The sequence below is a fragment of the Gallinula chloropus genome (genome assembly GCF_964237585.1).
Source record: "Gallinula chloropus genome assembly, chromosome: Z".
Classification (NCBI taxonomy): domain Eukaryota; kingdom Metazoa; phylum Chordata; class Aves; order Gruiformes; family Rallidae; genus Gallinula; species Gallinula chloropus.
Genome location: NC_140089.1, coordinates 89,242,111 through 89,262,450, shown reverse-complemented (window position 1 = coordinate 89,262,450; position 20,340 = coordinate 89,242,111). Strand labels below are relative to the sequence as shown.

The following is a 20,340-nucleotide window of genomic DNA, read 5'->3' as shown; positions in this document are numbered from 1 at the left end:
GTGGAGGCGAAGGGGGGGAAATAAACCACCCTGGAAATAATCAATCCCATTTAGTGAGCCTGGACTGCAAGATTGGGCATTTCAGTTGATTTTTGAGGAGGTGGGAGGGGTGTTGGGGTTTTTAATCGCTCCCAACTAAAGAACCACACGTGAGAAAGGGGGTTTTTGGGGTGAATAAAAGGCGATTCTCCGGGCGCGGGAGGAAACGTGTGGAATTACAGGAGGGGGGCTGGCAGGCTGGCAACGTTTATCACATGGATGGAGCCCCTGAAGTCCTGAGGAAGGAGGAGTTTTGCTCCTCACACGTACACACACTCTCCCTTGGTGGTCTCACAGAGCTTCAGGTTTTTAAACAGACCCTTCAAGCTTCTCCAGGAGGAGTTTGAGCCGCGGGAATTGAATAGCCAGGGCTGGAATTCTTAAGTGTTCCTGAGAAATGCTGGGGGGGGGGGGGGGGGGGGGTGTTTCTCCATCTTTGTTGCTTTTCCTTTGGGAAATGAAGAGGTTTTGGACTTCCTCAAGGCACTTGGAGTTCTGGGGTGAGGTGGGGTAAAGGCTGGCTGAGCAAATCACCGTGCTTTTCAAGCTCTTGTTTATTTGCAGCTGGAGGAAGAACACATGTCCATCTGTCCCTTGGGTTTAGTTCTAGAAATAACCTCCTTTGACAAAGCCCTTGCACCCCACCTTTGTTTAAAAAGCTGGATGATCTCTAGCTGGGCTTGCTTTTGAAGCCCAGAATTTCTTCCCCAGTCACGTGGACACTGAGGGGTTTGTGTTCTCAGAGAGGGATTGGGGGGGGACATGAGCTGATTTGGACTGAGCACGGTAGAAACTCATTGTTTCTTCCCTGGTGTACTAACTGAGGCTCCTTTCCTTGCCTTCTCCACCACAGGTTTATGCCCCATCAGCAAGCACTGCCGACTACAATAGGGATTCACCAGGTTATCCATCCTCCAAACCAGCAGCCAGCACTTTCCCCAGCTCCTTCTTCATGCAAGGTAAGGCTTGGCTTTCAAAAGGACATCTCCTTTGTGGCCTCCAGCTGCTCTGGGGTTGTATTCTGTGGTGTTGTGTGATCCTTGTCCTGTCACTGGGCACCACTGGGAAGAGCCTGGCCTCATCCTCTGGACATCCACCCTTTAGACACTCAGAAGCAGCGATGAGATCCCCTCTCAGTCTGAACAGCCCCAGCTCTCCCAGCCTTTCCTCATAGGAGAGATGCTCCAGTCCCATGATCATACTGGAGGCACTGGGACAGGCTGCCCAGAGAGGTTGTGGAGTCTCCTTCTCTGGAGACATTCAGAACCCATCTGGGGTATATATTTCCCATGTTCTGATGGGGAAAAGCCCACCCAGGAACCCACTTTTGGGTCCCCACCACCCAAAAGTCACGGGCACTGCTCAGCCTCCCCAGGGATGGCTTAGCTCCTTGTCTTAGGAGCTTTGCCTCCAGTTCTTCATGAAGGAGCAGGGTAGGAAGGACCTTCCTGCTGGCAGGAAGGATCTACAGACCTTCCCATCCTTGGACTGAGGCTTGAGACCTGTGGTGAGGAGTTCTGATGGGCCCCCACCAGCTCTGCCAGGTCCTTGTTGGGACATCCCTCAAAGCACCAACCCCCATGGCCACCTCCTATGGTGAGGGTCTGCCTAGGACTGCAAAGAAGAGTTCTCCATGCTCAAGATGTCAATAAATACCACCCCAAGAGCAACCTGCTAGGAAAGGAGGAGATACAAAGCTGGGGGTTGATAGGATTCCAACAATCCCACCCTATTTACCCTTTGCAGTGCTTGGCCATCCTGTGGTTTTAAAGGTTACCTTCTTGGAGATGCCTTTGGAAGACCTAACTTGGGGTGTCATCAGGGTGTCAGAGATGTATGAGCCCACAGCTTTTCCAGCCCACGTGCCCATCTTCCAAGTCTTTCATGAAAAATAGAGGTTGCTGTGGGTTGTCCAAAGTCAGGTGGTGGTGGTGGTGCCCGTGGTGGTGGTTCCCAGCTCTGTTTCCCTCCTGTGTTACAGATGGCCATCACAGCAGCGACCCATGGAGCTCCTCCAGTGGGATGAACCAGCCTGGCTATGGGGGCATGCTGGGCAACTCTTCCCACATCCCCCAGTCCAGCAGCTACTGCAGCCTGCACCCGCACGACCGCTTGGTGAGGCACGGGGAGGGCTTGGGGGGTGGCAGGGTGGGGAGCACAGCTCGTGGCACGGGCACATCTTGGGGTTGTGCTGCTAAAACCTTCTCCACTCATCCTTGGGTCTTCCCAACTCCAAGAAAACTCAGGCAGTGTTGATGTTACGTAGGTTGTGGTGGGTCACCAGTGGCCTTCACTGGTCTGAGCTCTTAGATAACCATTTAGCATCAAGTTTCTGCTGCAGAAAAAGGGAGGGTGGGGGGTTGGTTTTAGCTTCTCCACTAGATCTTGATCTTTTGGAGGAGGAAGCTGCTGGGACCAATTCCATCTATTGTATTGGACTAGAAGGAAACTGGAATTAAACCTGATCTGAGGATGGCTTAGGGGAAGTGGTCACCTTTCTAAAAGAGGGTTTAGATGTGGTGCTTTAGGGACATGGGTTTGTGGTGGATTGGCAGTGCTGGCTTAATGATGCTTGATGATCTTAAAGGTCTTGATGATCTTAAAGACTTGATCTTAAAGGTCTTTTCCAACCTAAATGATTCTATGATCTATGTCATGGTTGAACTGATGATGTAGAAATAACACGGTTGGGTTGGGTTGGGTTGGATTGGGTTGGGTTGGGTTGGAAGTAAGAGGTAAAGAAATGAAGAGGCACCTAAAGGGAAGTGATTTTTCCCCAAACATCTAAAACATCCCAGATCATGTTTATCCTGTGCCTCCACTTCCCATTCTTGAAGACCATGGAGAAGGAAGAGAACTGCTTTGAAGGGAGGAGGGAGAAAAGTCTTGAGCAACCAGCCTTTTGGGGGAGTAGGAAGAATGAAACTCAACTCTTGCAGGCTGAAAATTCATTAGTAAACCAAATCTTGCAAGCTTAATGAGGTTAATGTGCTGCTATGTGGGATTAATTGGAAGTCAGGAGCAAGTGCCTCAGAACCTGCTTGATGTTGTCCTTAGAAAAGACCTCATTAAGGCACTGAGTCAACTTAACGTTGCTCCAGAGTGTCGAGCACGTAGAATAAAAAACTTGAGCCTAACTTAAATCCCAATGGAATTGAATTGGGCATCTAAACCAGAATAAATCAGAATTAGGTGGCTTTTCCCAGTGTCAGCTCAGGGTGGAGGTAGGACATCAGAGTGTCTTCATGGAGCAAGGCCAGCCTGCAGATGTTCTTGCGTTGAGGGTCACCTCAGTGCTGAATTCGTTACGTGGAGGGTTAAAGTGTCTCCAGGATGTGAAATGGGCAGGGATATTCCCCCTAAACTCCCCCCAGAATGTCTTTTCTTTGTGTAGGTCTTCTCACTGATCCCATATTTCAGAGGTGGGGAGGACCACTGATACCAGTCTGGTTGTAGGTGCTCAGTGGTGGCGATGCACGTCACCGTACAGTGATTATGTAGGTCTGGACTGGCAGAGCTTTCTGTGTTTGAGGGGACACTGGGACAGTAGGGAGGCAGCAACACTTTAAATACTCTCTGCATAATTCTCTTCTCCTGGCTGAAGAAGCCCAAGTCTCTCAGCCTGGCTTCCTAGGAGAGGTGTCCATCCCTTGGAGCACTCCTGTGGGTACTCCTCTGGACCTGCTCCAACAGTTCTATAGGTCCATGTCCTTCTGGTGCTGAGGGCTCCAAAGCTGGAGACAGAATTGGAGGTGAGGTCTCCTCAGAGCAGAGCAGAGGGGCAGAATCCCCCCTCTCGACCTGCAGGCCACACTCCTGGTGATGCAGCCCAGGATGTGATTGGCCTTATTATCAGATCCATGATTTTCTAGAGAGATGTGTTGAACAGAGAGGACAGTTTTCCACTGAGCCATACTCAGATCCCCTTTCATTCCTAAAAGGTTTGGCAGTCATGGCCATGGAGCAACCATTTAGTAGGGGAGGTGAAGTCACCAATGTTCAGGCTGTTGACCTGAGGAAGGGTTGGTTGCTCCTTTCTCCATCATAGGAGGAATTCTTCCCCATTTTGGCCAGTTGGGTTTGGAGCTGAACCAGTCCTGGGCTGGTTTATAATGTCTCAAAGCCTGAAAACATCATTCAGACCCCAGAGTTGATGGTTGGTTTTCCATGGATGAGAAGAACAGGTTTGGGTGATGTTGTTGATGCTCTGTGAGGTAACCTTCAAGTGTTGAGTTACTTGGCACTTAATTACAAGAAATCCTGTGGAAGTAATTAACTAACACAAACGAAGGGAAGGATGCTTTCAGCCAGCTCACTCTGAACCACCTCAGGAGGCTGAGGGCACAGAGATGTTCTTGCTCTAACACATCAGTACCTTGATCCTGGGCCAGGTGGTCCCATTTGTCTCCAGCTGCCCATGTTTCTAGGGAGGGTTTTTATCTGAAACGTGGAGGTCTTCAACGAGCAGAAGACTTGAATAGCTGTATGTCCATGCTTGTGCTGGAGATCTGGATCCAGTTGCTTAGCTGAGGAGCCAGTGTGTTTCCTTATGGCATGTTTTGTGATCCCAGCTGTGTGTGTCTTGTGGTCAGGTCTTGGTTTTAACCTCAGAAGCAGCGTGGGGTCTCCAGTGCTTCCCTTGGAAAGTTTCTCCTCCCCCTCAGAAAGGATTGCTTGATGCATCCTCTGATTGTCTTTAATTTCTTCTCTTGACCTCCCTGTGATACTGTTTTGGGTTAGGAATGGTCCAGTGTGGCTGTCAGTGTCAGGTAGGCTGTGTCTTCTCCAGAGGATGTCAAACTAGGGTAGATCAAGACTCTCCACGCTTCATCTCACGGCGGCGTTCTGCGTTGGGTGAAGTTCAGCAGCACTTGGGGCTGGGACAATATGATCAGTCTGGTGCCTCTTGTGTTCTTAGGAGTTAAAATACCTCCCTTTTTCTATCCTTGTTGCCACAGAGCTACCCATCCCACTCCTCAGCAGACATCAATTCCAGTCTTCCTCCGATGTCCACCTTCCACCGCAGCGGCACGAATCATTACAGCACGTCTTCTTGCACACCCCCTGCCAACGGGACGGACAGTATCATGGGTGAGTCGAGGTCAAACACTACAGCCCCCACCCCAGGGGGGGGTCTCCCTTTCCCTCCTTTCTCCTCTTCACATCTCCTCACACCAAAGAGCTGAAATCAAGCTGGAAGGTTCTTTGATGGTAGATCCCAACGGGCTGGACTAAGCCTTTGGACTTAGGAGGTGCAGAGGGAGCAGGAATTTGATGGGAAGTAGGACACAGTTGGCCTTTCCCTCTTTTCCTGATGCCTTTTGAGTCCTCCCATTTCTTTTGATGAATTAATTATGCAAATGACCCTGCTTCAGAGCTGCTCTGGAAGACATTCCACCAGCAAAGTGCCTGATCCCGCTGGTTTTGAAGGCTGATTTTGCTGCCTTTGGTGATGCTGTCACCTGCAGTGGTGTGGGAGGTGATGTTTTGGTGTCACAACACTCATTCCCCTTCGTTTCTGGGTTTCCACGTGGCGGGAGGGGAGGGGGAAGCAGCGAGGAGAGAACCGCCGCCGACGTTGCTCTGAGTGACTCATGAAATGAAGAACCTACCTCTGTCTACTTCAAATATTCAGCAAATAACCACTTGGGACATAAATCCAGGGAATCCAAACCCCACTGCTTTTGCCTGTATCTCGAGGAGCAAATAAAGTTAATTAACTAATTGGTAAATCAGGAACACAGCGTCGTCGGACACATGGTTCGCATTACGCACGTGATTCCGGCTGGAAGGACTAAGGCAACAGGAATGGGGGCTGGGTTCAGACACTGAACACATGGGCATCAGATTTTTTTGAGGTCTCCAAACAAAGAAGAGACTAAATCTGGTCTCTTCTTCATTTCTCACTGTCTGAGACAAACAGATCCAGTTTCGGGATAGCATCGCTTGCGCTCCAGCCCGCCCTTCGGTTGAGAGCTCTTCCTTTACCATGTGATGTGGGTAAATCACTCTTCCCCCCCCCTCAAAAGAAGTCTGATAGAGTCAGATTGAATAGACTGGACCCATGTGCTGAGCCCAACTGGATGAGGTTTAACAAGGCCAAGGGCAGAGTGCTGCACATGGGACACAACAACCCCCAGCAGCTCCAGGCTGGGGGAGACTGGCTGGAGAGCTGTCAGGCAGAGAAGGACCTGGGGGTGTTGGGTGACCCCACACTGACCCTGAGTGTGGCCAAGAAGGCCAATGGCATCCTGGCTTGTGGCAGACCCAGTGTGGCCAGTAGGTCTGGGGTGGGATTGGGCACTGGGGAGGCTGCAGCTGGAGTGCTGGGTCCAGTTCTGGGCTCCTCAGCATCAGAAGGACATTGAGGTCCTGGAGTGAGTGCAGAGAAGGGCAACCAGGCTGGGGAAGGGGCTGTGGAGAGTGAATCCTCTGAGGGAGCTGGGGGTGTTGAGCCTGGAGAAGAGGAGGCTGAGGGGAGCCCTTCTCCCCACCTCCCCTGCCCTGCCAGGAGGGTGCAGAGAGGTGGGCGATGGTCTCTGCAGCCAGGGGACAGGAGATGGGACAAGGGGCAATGGGCTCAAGCTGCCCCAGGGCAGGGGCAGCTCAGCTGGGAGGGTAAAGTTCTTCCCTGGCAGAGTTGTGGGGCTGTGGCACAGGCTGCCCAGGGAGGGAGCTGAGTCCCCACCCCTGGGTGTGTCTAACAGATGGGGAGATGAGGTGCTCAGGGATCTGGTTTAGCTTAGGACAGGAATAGTTGAACTTGATAATCTTCAAGGTCTTTTCCAACCCAGTGGTTCTGTCAGCAGCCCAGGCTGGAGTGAGGAGGGCTCAGACCGCAGCGCTGCGTCCCCCGAGGGTCGTGCAGTTCTCCAAGGCAGCAGGGGAGAACCCCCCTTCCCAGGGACTATCCAATTGCATCAGCAGTGCTTAATTTTAATGCAAAACGTTGCCTTTTTCTTAACAAAATGTGAAGCAAGGAGGTTATTGAGCCTGAGCTGCTGGGGCACACGCCGCTCGAGTCGCTCGTCCCCGAGCGCGTTAACGCCGCCTGCGCTCCTAATGACGTGTTGTTTGGGTGCCATTATGCACTGTGACACGCAGCTTTTCCAGGAGAAACACGATGTGCATTTCCCCTCCAGGCACTGGTTTCACAGGGATTTGATTACCCAGGCGGGCACACAATACCCTGCTGGAGATTTGACAAGCAGGGGAAGCTCCCAGTTCCAAGGAGGGCGACGAACCGATGTCACATCCTCGTCACTCGGGACGCTCAGCGACTGTGAATGCTGAGATGGTGCAAGTTTTTCCACTCTTCTTAACATAGAAACAGGATTTCCACCCTCTGCTGTTTGAAAAAGAGCTATTGCATCCCAAACAGCATGAGTTTGTACAGGAATTTAACCTAGAAAAAGTCCTCCTGGAAGTCTTTCTTCCAGCCTAAATGCTTTGATAGGTAGAATTACACTTGCTGAGATAACCAAGTCCTGGAAGTTTATTCAATAACAAGAGATTTACAGTCAGAATCCTACCAGAAGGATGGGAAAAAGCTGCACTTCATCATTCTGTCCCTTGGCTTTCCAGCCTGGTATTGTTCTCTGCTGGAACACGCTGAGGAAGTTTGAGGAGATGAACTAGGAACAACAAACATGCTCTTCAACGGGGTTCAAATCAATCCATCAGGAGGTTGCAGTCTTTTGGGATGTCTCCAGTGTGTTGATAGTCTTGAGAGGGGGAGTATCTCAGGACTAAATGCCAAGGTGTTTTCAAATCCCATTCCCAGGTTAGTCTGGGTTCCACGTCATGCCAAACGTGCTGATGCTTCATGGTGGTGGAGACCAAGCAGGGAAGCCAACACCTGGGCTCACATCCACATGGACATCCTGAATAATAATAATAATAGAAGAAGAAGAGGAAGAAGAAGTACATGTAGAGCACTTTAAGGGGCTAGTGTAGGTCTTCATTGTCCTCTTTTAACTTCTTGGCCTTGAAGTTCTGTTGAGTGCTCCGTTGCTCTTACCTCAAACCCTGGACAATCACTGATGAATTCATTGAAACCCCTTCTTGAAGCCTGGATTTGGCTATTCCATTCCATTTCTCCTGGCACAGAAATAACCTGTGCCCTTCTAGATTTAGAGGAGTTTCATGATGATTTTTCCAAAGAATTTAGGTTTGCAAGATGTGTTTTCCTCCAAAAAAGAGTTGTTGCTTGTGCTGCTCTTTGATCCTTGGGGTCCCTTCCAACCCAGCCCAGTCTATGATTCTATTTATCCTCACATTATCTTGCTCTTTGTTACCTTTCCTGGTAGAAAAGTCAGATTTCAAGTCTGATGGCTCTTTGAATTCAGAGTTTTAGTTTCCATATGGGTTCTGAATATTTTCTGCTCCCTTTCCTTCAGGACTAGGTTGATCTAAGCAGTTGGTTTTACAGTGAAATTAGAAGTTGCTGAGTTTTTCATGTTCAAGTTTCTTGGGAGCTCATAGAAAAGTCATTTGGCTCTTCTTTTGTGTTCTTCTTCCTTGATTTATGAAGCCTTTACCTTGACACTTCACTTGGAACCCTATTTTCTGACTAATCCCTTGTAAAATATCATTTCTCCCGTGGCAAGGTCGATGAAAAGAACCTGGTTAGCATTTTTTTTCCCCTTGAATTCTGTTACTACCAGCTCTCCATCATCATGCCTGTTTCTGAAGGGCTTGAAAAGGCTTTTAAATGGCTTTTAAGCCACAAAAATTCCTCTTTCATTGGGCTTTTTTGGTCTTGCATGTAACTGGTGTTAAGTATTTGCTGGAGATCCTCCATCTCCCTCAACCCCTATGTCTTAGGGTTCTTCTTCAAGGAAGCTGTAGGAAAGAGCACTCATTGGGTGTGATGAAGACCTTGTATTTAACTCAAATTGGTTGCTTTTTTTTTTTGCATTTGACATTATTTCTTTGTAGGAAATCACCCAAGGATGGGTTTGACTGGAGGTGATGGACAGGGCTTGGCACACCTCGTGGGTTACCTTGCAAATGTCCCTGCTGAGAAGATGGATAAGGCTGCAGTGCCCTCAGGTTACTCTTCAGTGCAGGATGACAAATGTGATGCCAACAGGGCTGAGCTGCAATCCTTCTTCCTCACAACTCCCTCACAAGGTGCTGGGTCTGCATGGACGTGCCCTGACTGTCCACATCGGTCTTCCCGATGCACGTCCCAGATCCTCTTCATAGATCCTTAGCTCCATCCTGGGTGATGCTCTGGATACCAGAGGTGCTTTTTAAAACCAAGGTGGGGGGGAATATCCTGGTGGTTTCAACCTGACAGTTGTAGAACAGCTCTTGGGGGCTGTATTTAAATCCTGGTTCAGTGCAGGGTTGGACCCAATGATCTCTTGAGGTCCCTCCCAACCCCTATGATTCAATGACCAACATCTGTGTGATAGAAAGAGTTGATTCTATTCCATTACCATTCCCCCCTTAAAGCAGGACTCTCTGTCCATCCCCTTTCTCTATAATGGGTTCTTTTCTCCTGCATTTCAGGGTTGGTTCTTATTTCTGTGGCTCACTGTCCCAGCATCATCCCAGTTTTGCCCCATAGCTCCCAAAAATCTTTGGGCTCTTGGCAACAGATGGTCCTTGCTGTGTTTCTCCTTAAGACCCTCAATTTTCTTGGAAATACAGGGTTTTCCTTCATCACTGACAGATTTTAATCGTGGCCAGCTAAAGCACATAATAGTTTGCACACAGAATTAGTGATGTAAGGAAAAAGAAACCCCATCCATTTAAAAACTGAGCTACAGTCATGACAGGAACACTTTCAGATCTCAATCTACTTAAGTTCATCCTGGTCTTTCACACCTGAGCTGCTCTAGTTCCCTCCTGTTGCCCATTACAACAGTTTTCAAGCATATTGTTTCCTGGTGAAGCTCCTTCTTCTCTGCCAAAAGAACTTTGCTCAGTGTTGCCCAATCCTTGAGCCTCTCCCTCTATGTTTACCTCATTAATCAGGGTTCAAAGCCTTTTGGGAGGAAATTAAAAGGACAAGGATTCCTTAGTGATGACTGATAGAAGATGTGGTCCAGCTCAGCGCTGTCAGGTTTGTGTGAGTGACATGGAGGAAGCCCGTGGTCCTTGAGGTTGCTTTTCCCTTAGGAGCAGTGTAGCTCATCTCATTAGGAGGAACCAGCCTTCAGACAGACAAATACAGGACTTAATTTTCAAATAATTCAGTTAAAGTCACTTAGAAAGAGGAAAAAAAACCCAACATGATTTACATTTCGATTCACAGTTCACTTCAGAGAGGGAGGTAACCAAGTTTCTGGACATCTGCTTGGTATTCTTGAGGTGGCAAACCTTGAAGGTGGGATTTACAACATCAAATTAAAGCTGATAAGTTGTATCTTTAGCTGACACCACTTGGTCTGTCTGTCTTTGTGTTCCTTTATATATCTTTATATGTCTTGATGCCTAGTTTGGAGCTGAGCTGGGATCACAAAGAAGCTGCTGCAGCTAAGCACGTTTTCAAGTAGACAATAAGGAAAGTTGAACTGAGGAAAAAGGAGGTGAAAAAAGGGGTGAGGGAAGAAATCCTTGGCAATTGGTACTCTACAGGTTTATCTAACAGCATCTGGGACATGCAGGGTGCTTGGGGATCTTTCCAGAAGGCTCTGCTGTAGGAGAGATGCTGAAATATCTGAGTGATGCAGCCAGGTTCAATGTAAAAACGCTGCATTTCTTCCATTCCACCTCATGCACCTGATGAAATGGAAGGAAGGGTCTTCCCAAGAAGAAATTTGGGCCTCCTGAAGCTGTCCCTGCTGTTGTGGAGCCACGTCATCCATGGGTGGATCAGCTCACCAGCGTTGAGCTCTGTCCGTATCCCTTCGGTTGTTGTGTCTGTAGTTCCAAGTCCAGGAGCTGTAGGATGGATCCATCCCTGCTCCTTCCCATGCCCTGGATATTTAACTCTTCAGTGATGGGGTGAAACTCACAGGAGGCTTTTTAATATTCCCTTTTACTGGCCAAAAAAGCACCTGTGCTTGCACTTTGTGATACCAACATGGGCAGTTTGGTCCTTGGCTCCTTCTCCTGTGGGAACCCCCCGGCTTGGAGCAGAGGCTGGATTTGCTCCTGAAGTCCTTGGAGCATGGGATGCCTGCTACATCATGACTTCTTTTGCCTTAAATTTCTTACATCAAAAGTACAATCCCATCACCTGAGAGAGGGTGAAAAATCATTTCATTCAGCACTCCTGAAATGTTCAAGTCAGAAGAAACGCTCCAGAAACGTCCACGTGGAATTTAATGATGTCTTTAATAGGTGCACTTGGATGTACAAGACCAGGACCAGGTCTTCTATGAAGGTAGCTTCACTGCTTGTCATTTAGCTTTCCACTGAAGCAGCTTTGTCTTACAAAGGACCAGGATCACCAAGGGAATGTGAATAAGTGTCCTTGGGAAGCTGGAGGTGTCTGGCACTGCAGCAGGAGCTGACTGATGCAGGGAGAGAAACCTGGCTGAGCTTTCTAATGATCCTCAGTGGCAAGTTTTGATGGTTCACCTGGGAAACACACCCTATATTTACATATCTTAGAGGGTTTTCAAGAAAAAACCCTTGCTAGGGGGGATTTGACTATCCCTGGATACAGGGATGGGTGTGGACTCTGAGCAGAGGCAGGAGCCCTTCTCTGTGCACTCATGTATTTTCCTTACCTTTAAGCATCTTCTGCTATGAAATGCCTTTCATTGAGGCAAAAGTAAGAAGCCATCTGGCCAAATGCTGTCAAATACACTGTATATATCTGTATTTTTGAAAACCAGCCTGTCAGGTTTATATTTTATCCACAAAAACCAGCACACGAAGGTGTTTGATATCTACCTTAGCAAACAAATGAATGGTAATTAAAGAATAATTTGATGTAATTGGCATTAAAACGCAATGAAATTAATGAGCAAGTGGACCAGGAATAGAAAGAAGTCTTGTTTGTGATGCTTTTTTGCTGTCTGGTTTTTACATGGAGCCTTTTGTTTTTCAGCAAACAGAGGAAGTGGGGCGGCAGGCAGCTCGCAGACCGGTGATGCGCTGGGGAAAGCACTTGCCTCTGTAAGGAACTATTTACTTTGGAATACACATTTCTTTTTTTTTTTTTCCATTTGCAAAGGCTGAATTTGAATCAGAATTGGACTCCTGGAGGTTTGGTTGTGGTTTTGTTTTTTTTTTTTTTTAAGAAGATGAACAGCAAACTGGAGAGATCTGGGCCCGAGAGGTCACCCTCGTGGAGTTAACTGCCAAGGGAAAAAAAGTCAGGGGAAAAAGAATGATGTTGAAAAAGTTTCACACTGGAATTTGCAGGATAGGAGAGAAAAGGGGAAGAGGGAAACCTTCACCCAAGTCCCGTTGACTGGGTGCCAAGGAACTGTGTCTGTCAGCCTTTCACACGCTGCGTATCCTCGGGTGAGGGAGGTCTGAACAGCCCCCGGCGGCGGCAGGCTGACTTCTGCACCGCCGAGCCAGCCTCAAAACAGGAATCCTTTTGAATTGATTTTCGACTTTTCCTGGCAGTTTCCACCTATTTCAGTTCCTGTGGTTGCTGTTAAAGTCAGCTGTTCCCACCTCTTCCCCGGTGAGCTGGGCTACGGCGGTTTCCCAGCTCCCAAGCGAGCTCAAGGCCTGCCAGGCCCCAGCTTATCGAACCACTTGGCACGGGCTGACTTTTAATAAGGACCACACTAGTTATTTTCTGGGCAGAGTGGGTTCCATTGAGTTCTCATGAGAGTTAATTTGCTTTTTGGTTTGCATATTCTCCGATGCTTCATTGGAAAAAAACAAAAAAAAGATGCAAAGTCCGACTTTAGTTTGCCTGAAACAACTCGATACAGTACAGAATCCACTTTGAAGTGGTGCCCTGACCAATGGCACGGGTGGGGAGCGGGGACGCGGCGGGGTGCTGACACCCTCAACCCGGGCACGGGGCACGTCAGGGTGGGATGAGTTGTCCTCACTGAAGCAGCAGATGAATAGAGTTGGGAGTTTTGCTGCTGCGGGTTTCACCCGCCGTGCCAAGGGTTTGAACGCGCTCCGCTCCCTGCGCTTGATTTTTGGCCTTTAAGGGATTTCAGCTTTAAGGAAAAAGCAATTCTCAGGGGTGCTTTAAGGCCTCGTTCAACGACGCTCCTTAACCTACCGTAGCAGATCCGAATCAGAAACCCTCACTCAATTGGCTAGTGTCCCCCTCAAAAGAAGGGGTCTGTTGTCTGGCTTCCTGCACCTAATTACAGTTTTGTCTTGATAAAATCATTAATATTTGAATTAAGAGGCTTTTTAACCTGTCCTGCTTTCATTTGAATGAACTGAATGCATAAGAATTCCATATTTCTTTCTGCATCAGTTTGTGATGGCTTTAGATTAATTCTGTATCATCTTTTAAAGATCTATTCTCCAGATCACACCAACAACAGCTTTTCATCAAATCCTTCAACTCCTGTTGGTTCTCCCCCTTCTCTCTCAGGTATTGTTGTTACAATTCTATTTTACTGAACGTTTCTACAGTAGGGTCTTTCTTTTTTTTGGTAGGAGATGCCTAAATGAGCTCCCAACGGGACTGGGGGTGAGAGGCACATCCAACCGGCGGCACCAGGCCGTTCCCGTGGTGCCGTGCGTGATGAGCAACAAAAGCCAACCAAAACTAATAATAATAATTAATCAGTCGTTGCAGCTCTCAGGCAGAAAAGCAGGGGGGGTTTTCACATCATTTTCAGCTGCCTGCAGCACCCTCAGGGGTCTTGTAGCTGAGTATTTCTGCCCCATGCGGAACGTGTCCCCATGCTGCGGCCTACCACTCATGGCGGCCTCGCGCCAGGGATTGCCAGGCCACGTCCGTCTCCTTGGTCGTCCCTCCCATCCTGTCCCCCTCCCAGTGGTGAAGCCAAAGCCTGGGTTGCTCCCTGAGATGTGTCTCTGGACAAACTGAGCCCCTGGGATTGCGGTTGGTCTGTTTTAATAACTAACAACTGCATCTTTTAACGAGGCCTGCTTCACTGATCGAAGCCTAAACCCAAAAGATCTGGAGGCCCAGGTTAGTTCTCCTGAGCATCGGGCTTCTCCTCCCACACTAACCCCTTGGAGAAGACCTCTTGGCTTTCTGTCCCCCTTTTGAGGCGAGATCTGTATTAAATATAAGCAAAGACCCCCATCTCCTCTTCTTTGTGCCTGTCCTGTTAAACTTCACTGGGAAATGAGGCAGCTGAGGCCCGTGTGTTTCCCGTTGGCCAGAAGTAGGATCCATCCCTCATTCTCCATGAGGAGCACAGTGGAGGCAGAGGGGAGCTCCTGGTCCTAAAACTGGTGCCTCAGAGGCCTGGACCAGGAGAAGGGATGAGAAGGGATGGAAGGAGGGGTGGAGAGAAGCTCCTGCTAGCCACCGACCTCTGTGGGGTGAGGTCCAGGAGGAAGGGAAGGGAGGATGCCATGTCACCAGCAGCATGTAAAATGAGGGTGACATCCCATGAGAAACCTCCCCACGAAGCCACCTCTAGTAGGGAACCACCTGGCCTCTCCCAGCTTGTAGGGGATGGTCCCTCATCTCCCAAAATGACTTTCCACCCTTATTTTCCCACCCTTGTGGTGTAGCAGCCCCAGCCTGATGCCCAAGTTCCTCCTTCTTCATGGAAGAGGCCAAGCCAAGGAGAACAATCTCATGCTGGTGGAGGCTGTGTAGCTCTCTGCAGGGTCTCCTGGGTAAACAGGGAGAACTGAGTGGAGGAAAGATTGAAGTTTTAATTAGAACTGATGTAATTATGAATTTAGGAGGAAAAAAAAACACCCCAAAACCCAAAATCTCAACTGTGAGAGCCTAAGAAAACCCCAAACTTGCCCTGAGATCCACCCTGGCCTGTCTCAGTCCATGGAAATGCTGCTCAACCGTAGACAGTAAGCTGAAAACCCACCTATTTCCATCTCAGATTCTTAACCCTGTTTTTTCTGAGATAGTTCAGGAGGATCCCTCCTTCAGAAGAGCATCCCTAATTATCTAAGCATTGCTCTCTCTATATATAATCTCAAAAAGCTGTTGGGAAAATAACTTGGAGGGGTAGAAACCCCAAACCAACCCCTTCTTTTCCTCCCCCCCCCCCCCATTTTGCCTTTTTCACAAGGGCAGCTATTTTTTTCCATCCCAAAAAATGGTGCTGGAGACCAGGAGCTCCTTTTTTTTTCCCCCTCAACAGCAGGAACAGATTTAGAGCAGTGGATTAAAACACCCAGAAGGTTTTTGGGCTCAAACCTTGGGTGATCTTCTCAGGCCAAACCAAATAACGTGCCCGAAGAGAACGCAAACCTTCTCAGCCTCTACGTGACCCTTGTGGGAGGTGTTTTGACCAACTTCCTTTTTTTTTTTTTTTTAGCTTTTTCTTGGGGTTTTGGTTTTCTTTTTGCTTCTCTTCAAAAGATTTTCTTCTAAATTTCATGGTGGGATGATGTGGCACTGCAAGCCAGGCAAGGAGAATGGGCTAGTTCTCCAGCCATCCCGTACAGCAACGCAGCTTCTCCCACCTCCTAGACATTTCCTTCTCCTGGAGTCTCTCAGAACTCAGAATGAATGCAGCCCTCTATGCAGAGGAGCAGCCTGGGGGAACTTTGTGGCCTGCATCTACGTGCTTTGCTACAAAATACCTTCTTTTTTTCTTTTTTCACTTAAAAAAAAAACCCCAAATAGAAATCCATGTGTATTTTGGAAGTTCTCCATATGTCTGCTCTATAGTCTATCTGGAAAACGGCATTTACATGTCTACAAAACTGTCCAAAAAAAAGTTTGAAAGCCATTTTTGTTTGCACAGTTCTAATGGTAATTCCAATTTTACTATTAGCAGGCACAGCTGTTTGGTCTAGAAATGGAGGTCAAGCGTCATCATCTCCCAATTATGAAGGTCCCTTACACTCTTTGGTATGTTTTGATTAGTGACCTCCTCTGCCTCAGTATTTTACTTGCTGTTTTCTTTCCATTTTCTCATCCATTCTTCTCACCCAGGTTTTTCATTTCGTTAGCGACCGCTATGCCCTCGGACTTGAGTTTTCCCACCTCTAAATTCAGCCCATGGGTGCTCTAGATGCGTGATGTGGTTTGAGATGCTGCTGGCCAGGGTCTCCTCTTGGACATAGTGTTGAACTCTCCCAGGGGAATGAGCAAGTGGGTGGGATAGGTGGAAGAGAAAGCAGTAGAAAGCCATCCCATAGGATGGAGCATCCATTGGTCCCCATGGATGATCCATCAGCGACGGGTGGGAGTCGGCTCACTGGGAAGAACCAGCTGGCTGAGCTTGCTGGTCCTAAACACTCGTGGAGCAGAGAGGGTTAAAGGGATGTTGATAGGGTTTGTTTTCTTCTGATGAAGGAGGAGTTGGAGCTGGCCAACACCTCAGGACAGAGAAAGACTGTAGAGAGTCCCATGTCCTTTATCTCGCTCTTCTCTGTTGGTTGCTGGGTCTCAGTTGGGTGTGAAACACCCAGCGTGGCATTGGGTGTAAAATCAGTGCTGGAACTTAGAAGTTTCTTAGTTCTGAGTTTCTTAGAAGTTTCCTTAAAACCAAAGAGGTGATGGGACCATTCCCATGGGTGCAGGGTTGAATCCCCAGGCTTGGGGCGACGCGGCGGTTTGCCGGAGTCGGGAATTAGCGTGGGGTCCTTTTCCCACCCTGATGTAGAAATCCTTCTCATGACTTGATGGTGCTGGTTTCTTCTGGAGGGTTTTTTTGGAGAGCAATAGGTCGATGATGACATCAATCCACAAGCTGTGCCTCTGTATTTTGGCAGCTCAGGCTCCCCAGTGATGGGGGGGCTCCCGTTGAGCATCCCCCCCTCCCCTGTATTTTAGGAAGGAGCAAAGATTTGAGGTGTCCTGGTCCATGCTTGGCTTGTGCAGGGGGCTTGGGGGAAGCAAGGCTGGGGGGGGTACACTGAGTGGGGGTCCCTGTGGGCAGCAGGTGCAGATGTGGATCCCTCCATCTGGCTGTTCCCCACAGCTCCTCCTCATCCTCACCCTGCCAGCAGCACACCTCAGGGCTGGGTTTTGGCTTAGCAGGAACACAGGATCTGGGCAGGGGGGGAAAGCAACTGAGTAAAGCAGATGTTGGGGTTCCTGAGGGCCCCCCCACTTCAAGGGCTGGGGGTGTGCTGGCTCTTAGGATGGATGGATGGAGGAGTGGGAGGAGAGGACCCATCCTTCTCAGGCGCTTGGTTGTAGGGACCCCGGTGGCACCGCAGCCGGTGCTGGGGGTGGGTTCAGATCAACCCTGCACCCCTCTTTCCTCCCACCCCAGGACTGCACTGGGTGCTAGTCCTTGGTGTCTGACCATCCATAAGCCACTCAGGGAAGAGCACTGCTGCTTCTCCCTGTGAGAAATGGGATTTCAGGACGTGTACCAGGGTGTCAGGGGGGTTAAATCCAACTAGGGACTGGAGAACCTGGTAGTTTCTTCTTCTCTCTTTGTATGTGTGATCCTGGGATTAGAATTTGGGGAGGGAAGGCAAAGAAAATCCCAGTCAGAGATTTGATTCTAATTGGAGGGATATTTGTTTCCTTACTTCTACTTCTTTTTTTTTATTATTTTTGAGTGAAATATGATTTTTTTTTTAATTATTCTTCTTCTTTTTATTCTGTTAATTTTCATTTTGAAGTCTCACTAAAACTTTTTCAAAGACACAGAGGGCAACATATGTACTGTAATGATGATGTTCATGAGGAATCATTGAACCTGTTTTGCCCATGAAAATCAAAGCTGGACTCGTGTTGTTCACCGTGCTCTCTCTCTCCTTCCCCGCAACGCTACTCCAAACACCACCCTAGGGAAAGCAAACAACTCCAAAGCCAAAACCAACCCAAAAAACACTCCTCATCCAACTCCAAAACAAGCTCAATTCAACCCAAATTATAAAACCAAAGAACCCACAGGGCTTGAGGAAGGAAAGACTGGTTAGCAGTGACCGTTAACCCCCCGCGCCCCAAAACCGCGCGCCCCGGCGGCAGCGCCTCGTGCCCGGCGCTGGACCAGCCTCCGTTGTTTGGTGATGCTCTTCCTGCTTTTCTTTGTCCTGTGCAAACAGCAAAGCCGGATCGAGGATCGTCTGGAGAGGCTGGATGACGCCATCCACGTGTTACGGAACCACGCGGTGGGACCGGCCACCGCCATGCCGGGAGGTCACGCCGACATGCACGGCTTGATAGGACCCTCGCACAACGGAGCCATGGCCGGGCTGGGCTCCGGCTACGGCACCGGGCTGCTCTCCGCCAACCGCCACTCGCTCATGGTAGGTGGTGGGGGTGTCATTCCAGAGGCTTGGGGAGCAGTGGGGTGGTGGGTTCTCGGGGTTCCCAGCTCCTCAGGGGAGTTGGGTGCTGGTGGGTGTGTTCGGGGAGGGAGCCGTGCCGCCATCTCTTGGTTGATTGGGTGGTGCTGGGGAGCTGCCCTGTTGCTCCTTGTCCTCCACCCCACTGGACTGACTCAGCGCTGGTACTCAGCTCCTCACCCAGCCTCGTTTACCATCCTTACTGACGTAACTTGGGCGTGGGTGCAGTGGGTGCTGTGGGTGTGCAGTGAGCAGCAACCCTGTGGGTGCGGGCAGGAGCGTGGCGGTGAGAGCAGCAGCGAGGTCAGGCTCTCCCTGTGCCATTCTGTCAGTGGTTCATGTGTCAAGCCCAACTTTACCCTTCTAGCCACATGCACAGAGGTGTAAAGTGTGTGTACACGGACGTGAGGGGGGTGTAGAGTCTCCTGGGGGGGGTTATTTCTTCTTGGATTCCCAGGCCAGGGTGACATAAAGAGGGTTTAAGGAACGGGAGGTAGAGCTGGTTTACATGACTCCATTCTACTCCTGCTCTACTACTAGTAGTTAAGTACGCAGAAGCCAGGCTGTGCAATCCCTGCCCAGGCTCTGGAGCTTGTCCTTGGCCTGTGTCACCAAACCTGGGTGGGGGGTCAGGTCTGTGACTTGCCTTACACACACCGCTTACCTCTCGGGATCTTTTTGGGAAGGAGCAGCACATCCCTTTGTTCTGGTCTAATCTGGCAGGGAAATCATGAGGCAAACCATTGAACACGATGCTTTTGGGTCTGCAGAAGCATTGATGACCCTCAGCAGAAGTGAATGGAAGTATTAAGAGTTCTTTAGGAGCTGAGGAGTGGCAGCTCTGGATTTGGGAAGCGGTGGAGCTGTGTGCTGAACCAGATCAGTGCGACCTTGGGTGGGACTGAAAGGCTTCTTGCTACGTGGTTTCATGGCAGAGCGAGTTGTTTACTCACATGTGGATGGAGGAAAGGGATTGAGGAGTTACCTGGAGGTGTTTCCAGAGGGTTCCAGCTAATTAAGAGTGGAATAGCTGGGGAAAAAAAAAAGGAGAGGGGCCTGATGGAGTCCTGGGCGGTTCATGGAGGGGGAGGACTGGGCTCATCCTGCACTCTAAGGGCAGGGCAGGGTAGGTGGGAAGGCAAAATCCCAATTAACCATATCAATTTGGGGATGAGAGCGTGTCCCTCTGCTAGAGGGGCATGGCAACTCCTCCTCCATGTGCAGGAATCCCTAAAACCAAGAGCAAAAAAACCCCATTGAGTTGAAAAAGCACATGAGAAAGGACCCCAAAACCAATGGGGTGGCGGTTTGGGTGGACATACCCCTTCCTTGGGTTTCTCTTTTGGTTTTCCTATTAAAAAACCCCAAAAAGAAAAGAATATAATGGAATTAGGAGGAGTTTGGGGTCAAACAGCAGGCAGGGCTGCAAGCACAGGGAGGAAGGGAGGCGGTTGAAGGGATTGGGCTGGTTTTGTTTAGAAAGGAGCTGAATAAGAGGAGACATAATAAGAGGGAGGTGGGATAATGGGCAGCACAGAGAAGGTGAATTCTGACTCCCCCATTCACCCAGCCTGGTAATTAAAGAACAAGGGGACATGCAGGGGAACCCCCCAGCCCAACGACCTGTGAAATCCACCCCCACAAGATGTGAGCCAGGCCCTGTGGTCAGAAGCATTCCAAGTGGGATTAGGCACCCCATGGAAAATGCCTACGATGGGATGGCTCCTCTTTTTATTTGTCATTAGGAGTGTTACTGGGTTTGTCATTTACTGGAGAAGGAGAGGAGAGGAGAGGAGAGAGGAGAGGAGAGGAGAGGAGAGGAGAGGAGAGGAGAGGAGAGGAGAGGAGAGGAGAGGAGAGGAGAGGAGAGGAGAGGAGAGGAGAGGAGAGGAGAGGAGAGGAGAGGAGAGGAGAGGAGAGGAGAGGAGAGGAGAGGAGAGGAGAGGAGAGGAGAGGAGAGGAGAGGAGAGGGAGAAGGAAGGA

General features: G+C 49.4%; 1 protein-coding gene across 2 annotated transcripts in view; it reads left to right on the top strand.

Moving 5' to 3' along the window:
* Positions 1 to 20,340, top strand: part of TCF4 (transcription factor 4) — a 210,800-nt gene that overhangs the window by 171,276 nt on the left and 19,184 nt on the right. The window contains exons 8-14 of one of the 2 annotated variants that reach the window (XM_084279021.1): positions 893 to 998; positions 2,021 to 2,154; positions 4,998 to 5,130; positions 12,053 to 12,120; positions 13,447 to 13,525; positions 15,882 to 15,958; positions 18,115 to 18,318. In XM_084279021.1, the coding sequence (XP_084135147.1) occupies positions 893 to 998; positions 2,021 to 2,154; positions 4,998 to 5,130; positions 12,053 to 12,120; positions 13,447 to 13,525; positions 15,882 to 15,958; positions 18,115 to 18,318 (801 nt within the window). The remainder of the gene's footprint in view (positions 1 to 892; positions 999 to 2,020; positions 2,155 to 4,997; positions 5,131 to 12,052; positions 12,121 to 13,446; positions 13,526 to 15,881; positions 15,959 to 18,114; positions 18,319 to 20,340) is intronic. The other variant, XM_084279020.1, reaches the window with a different exon arrangement.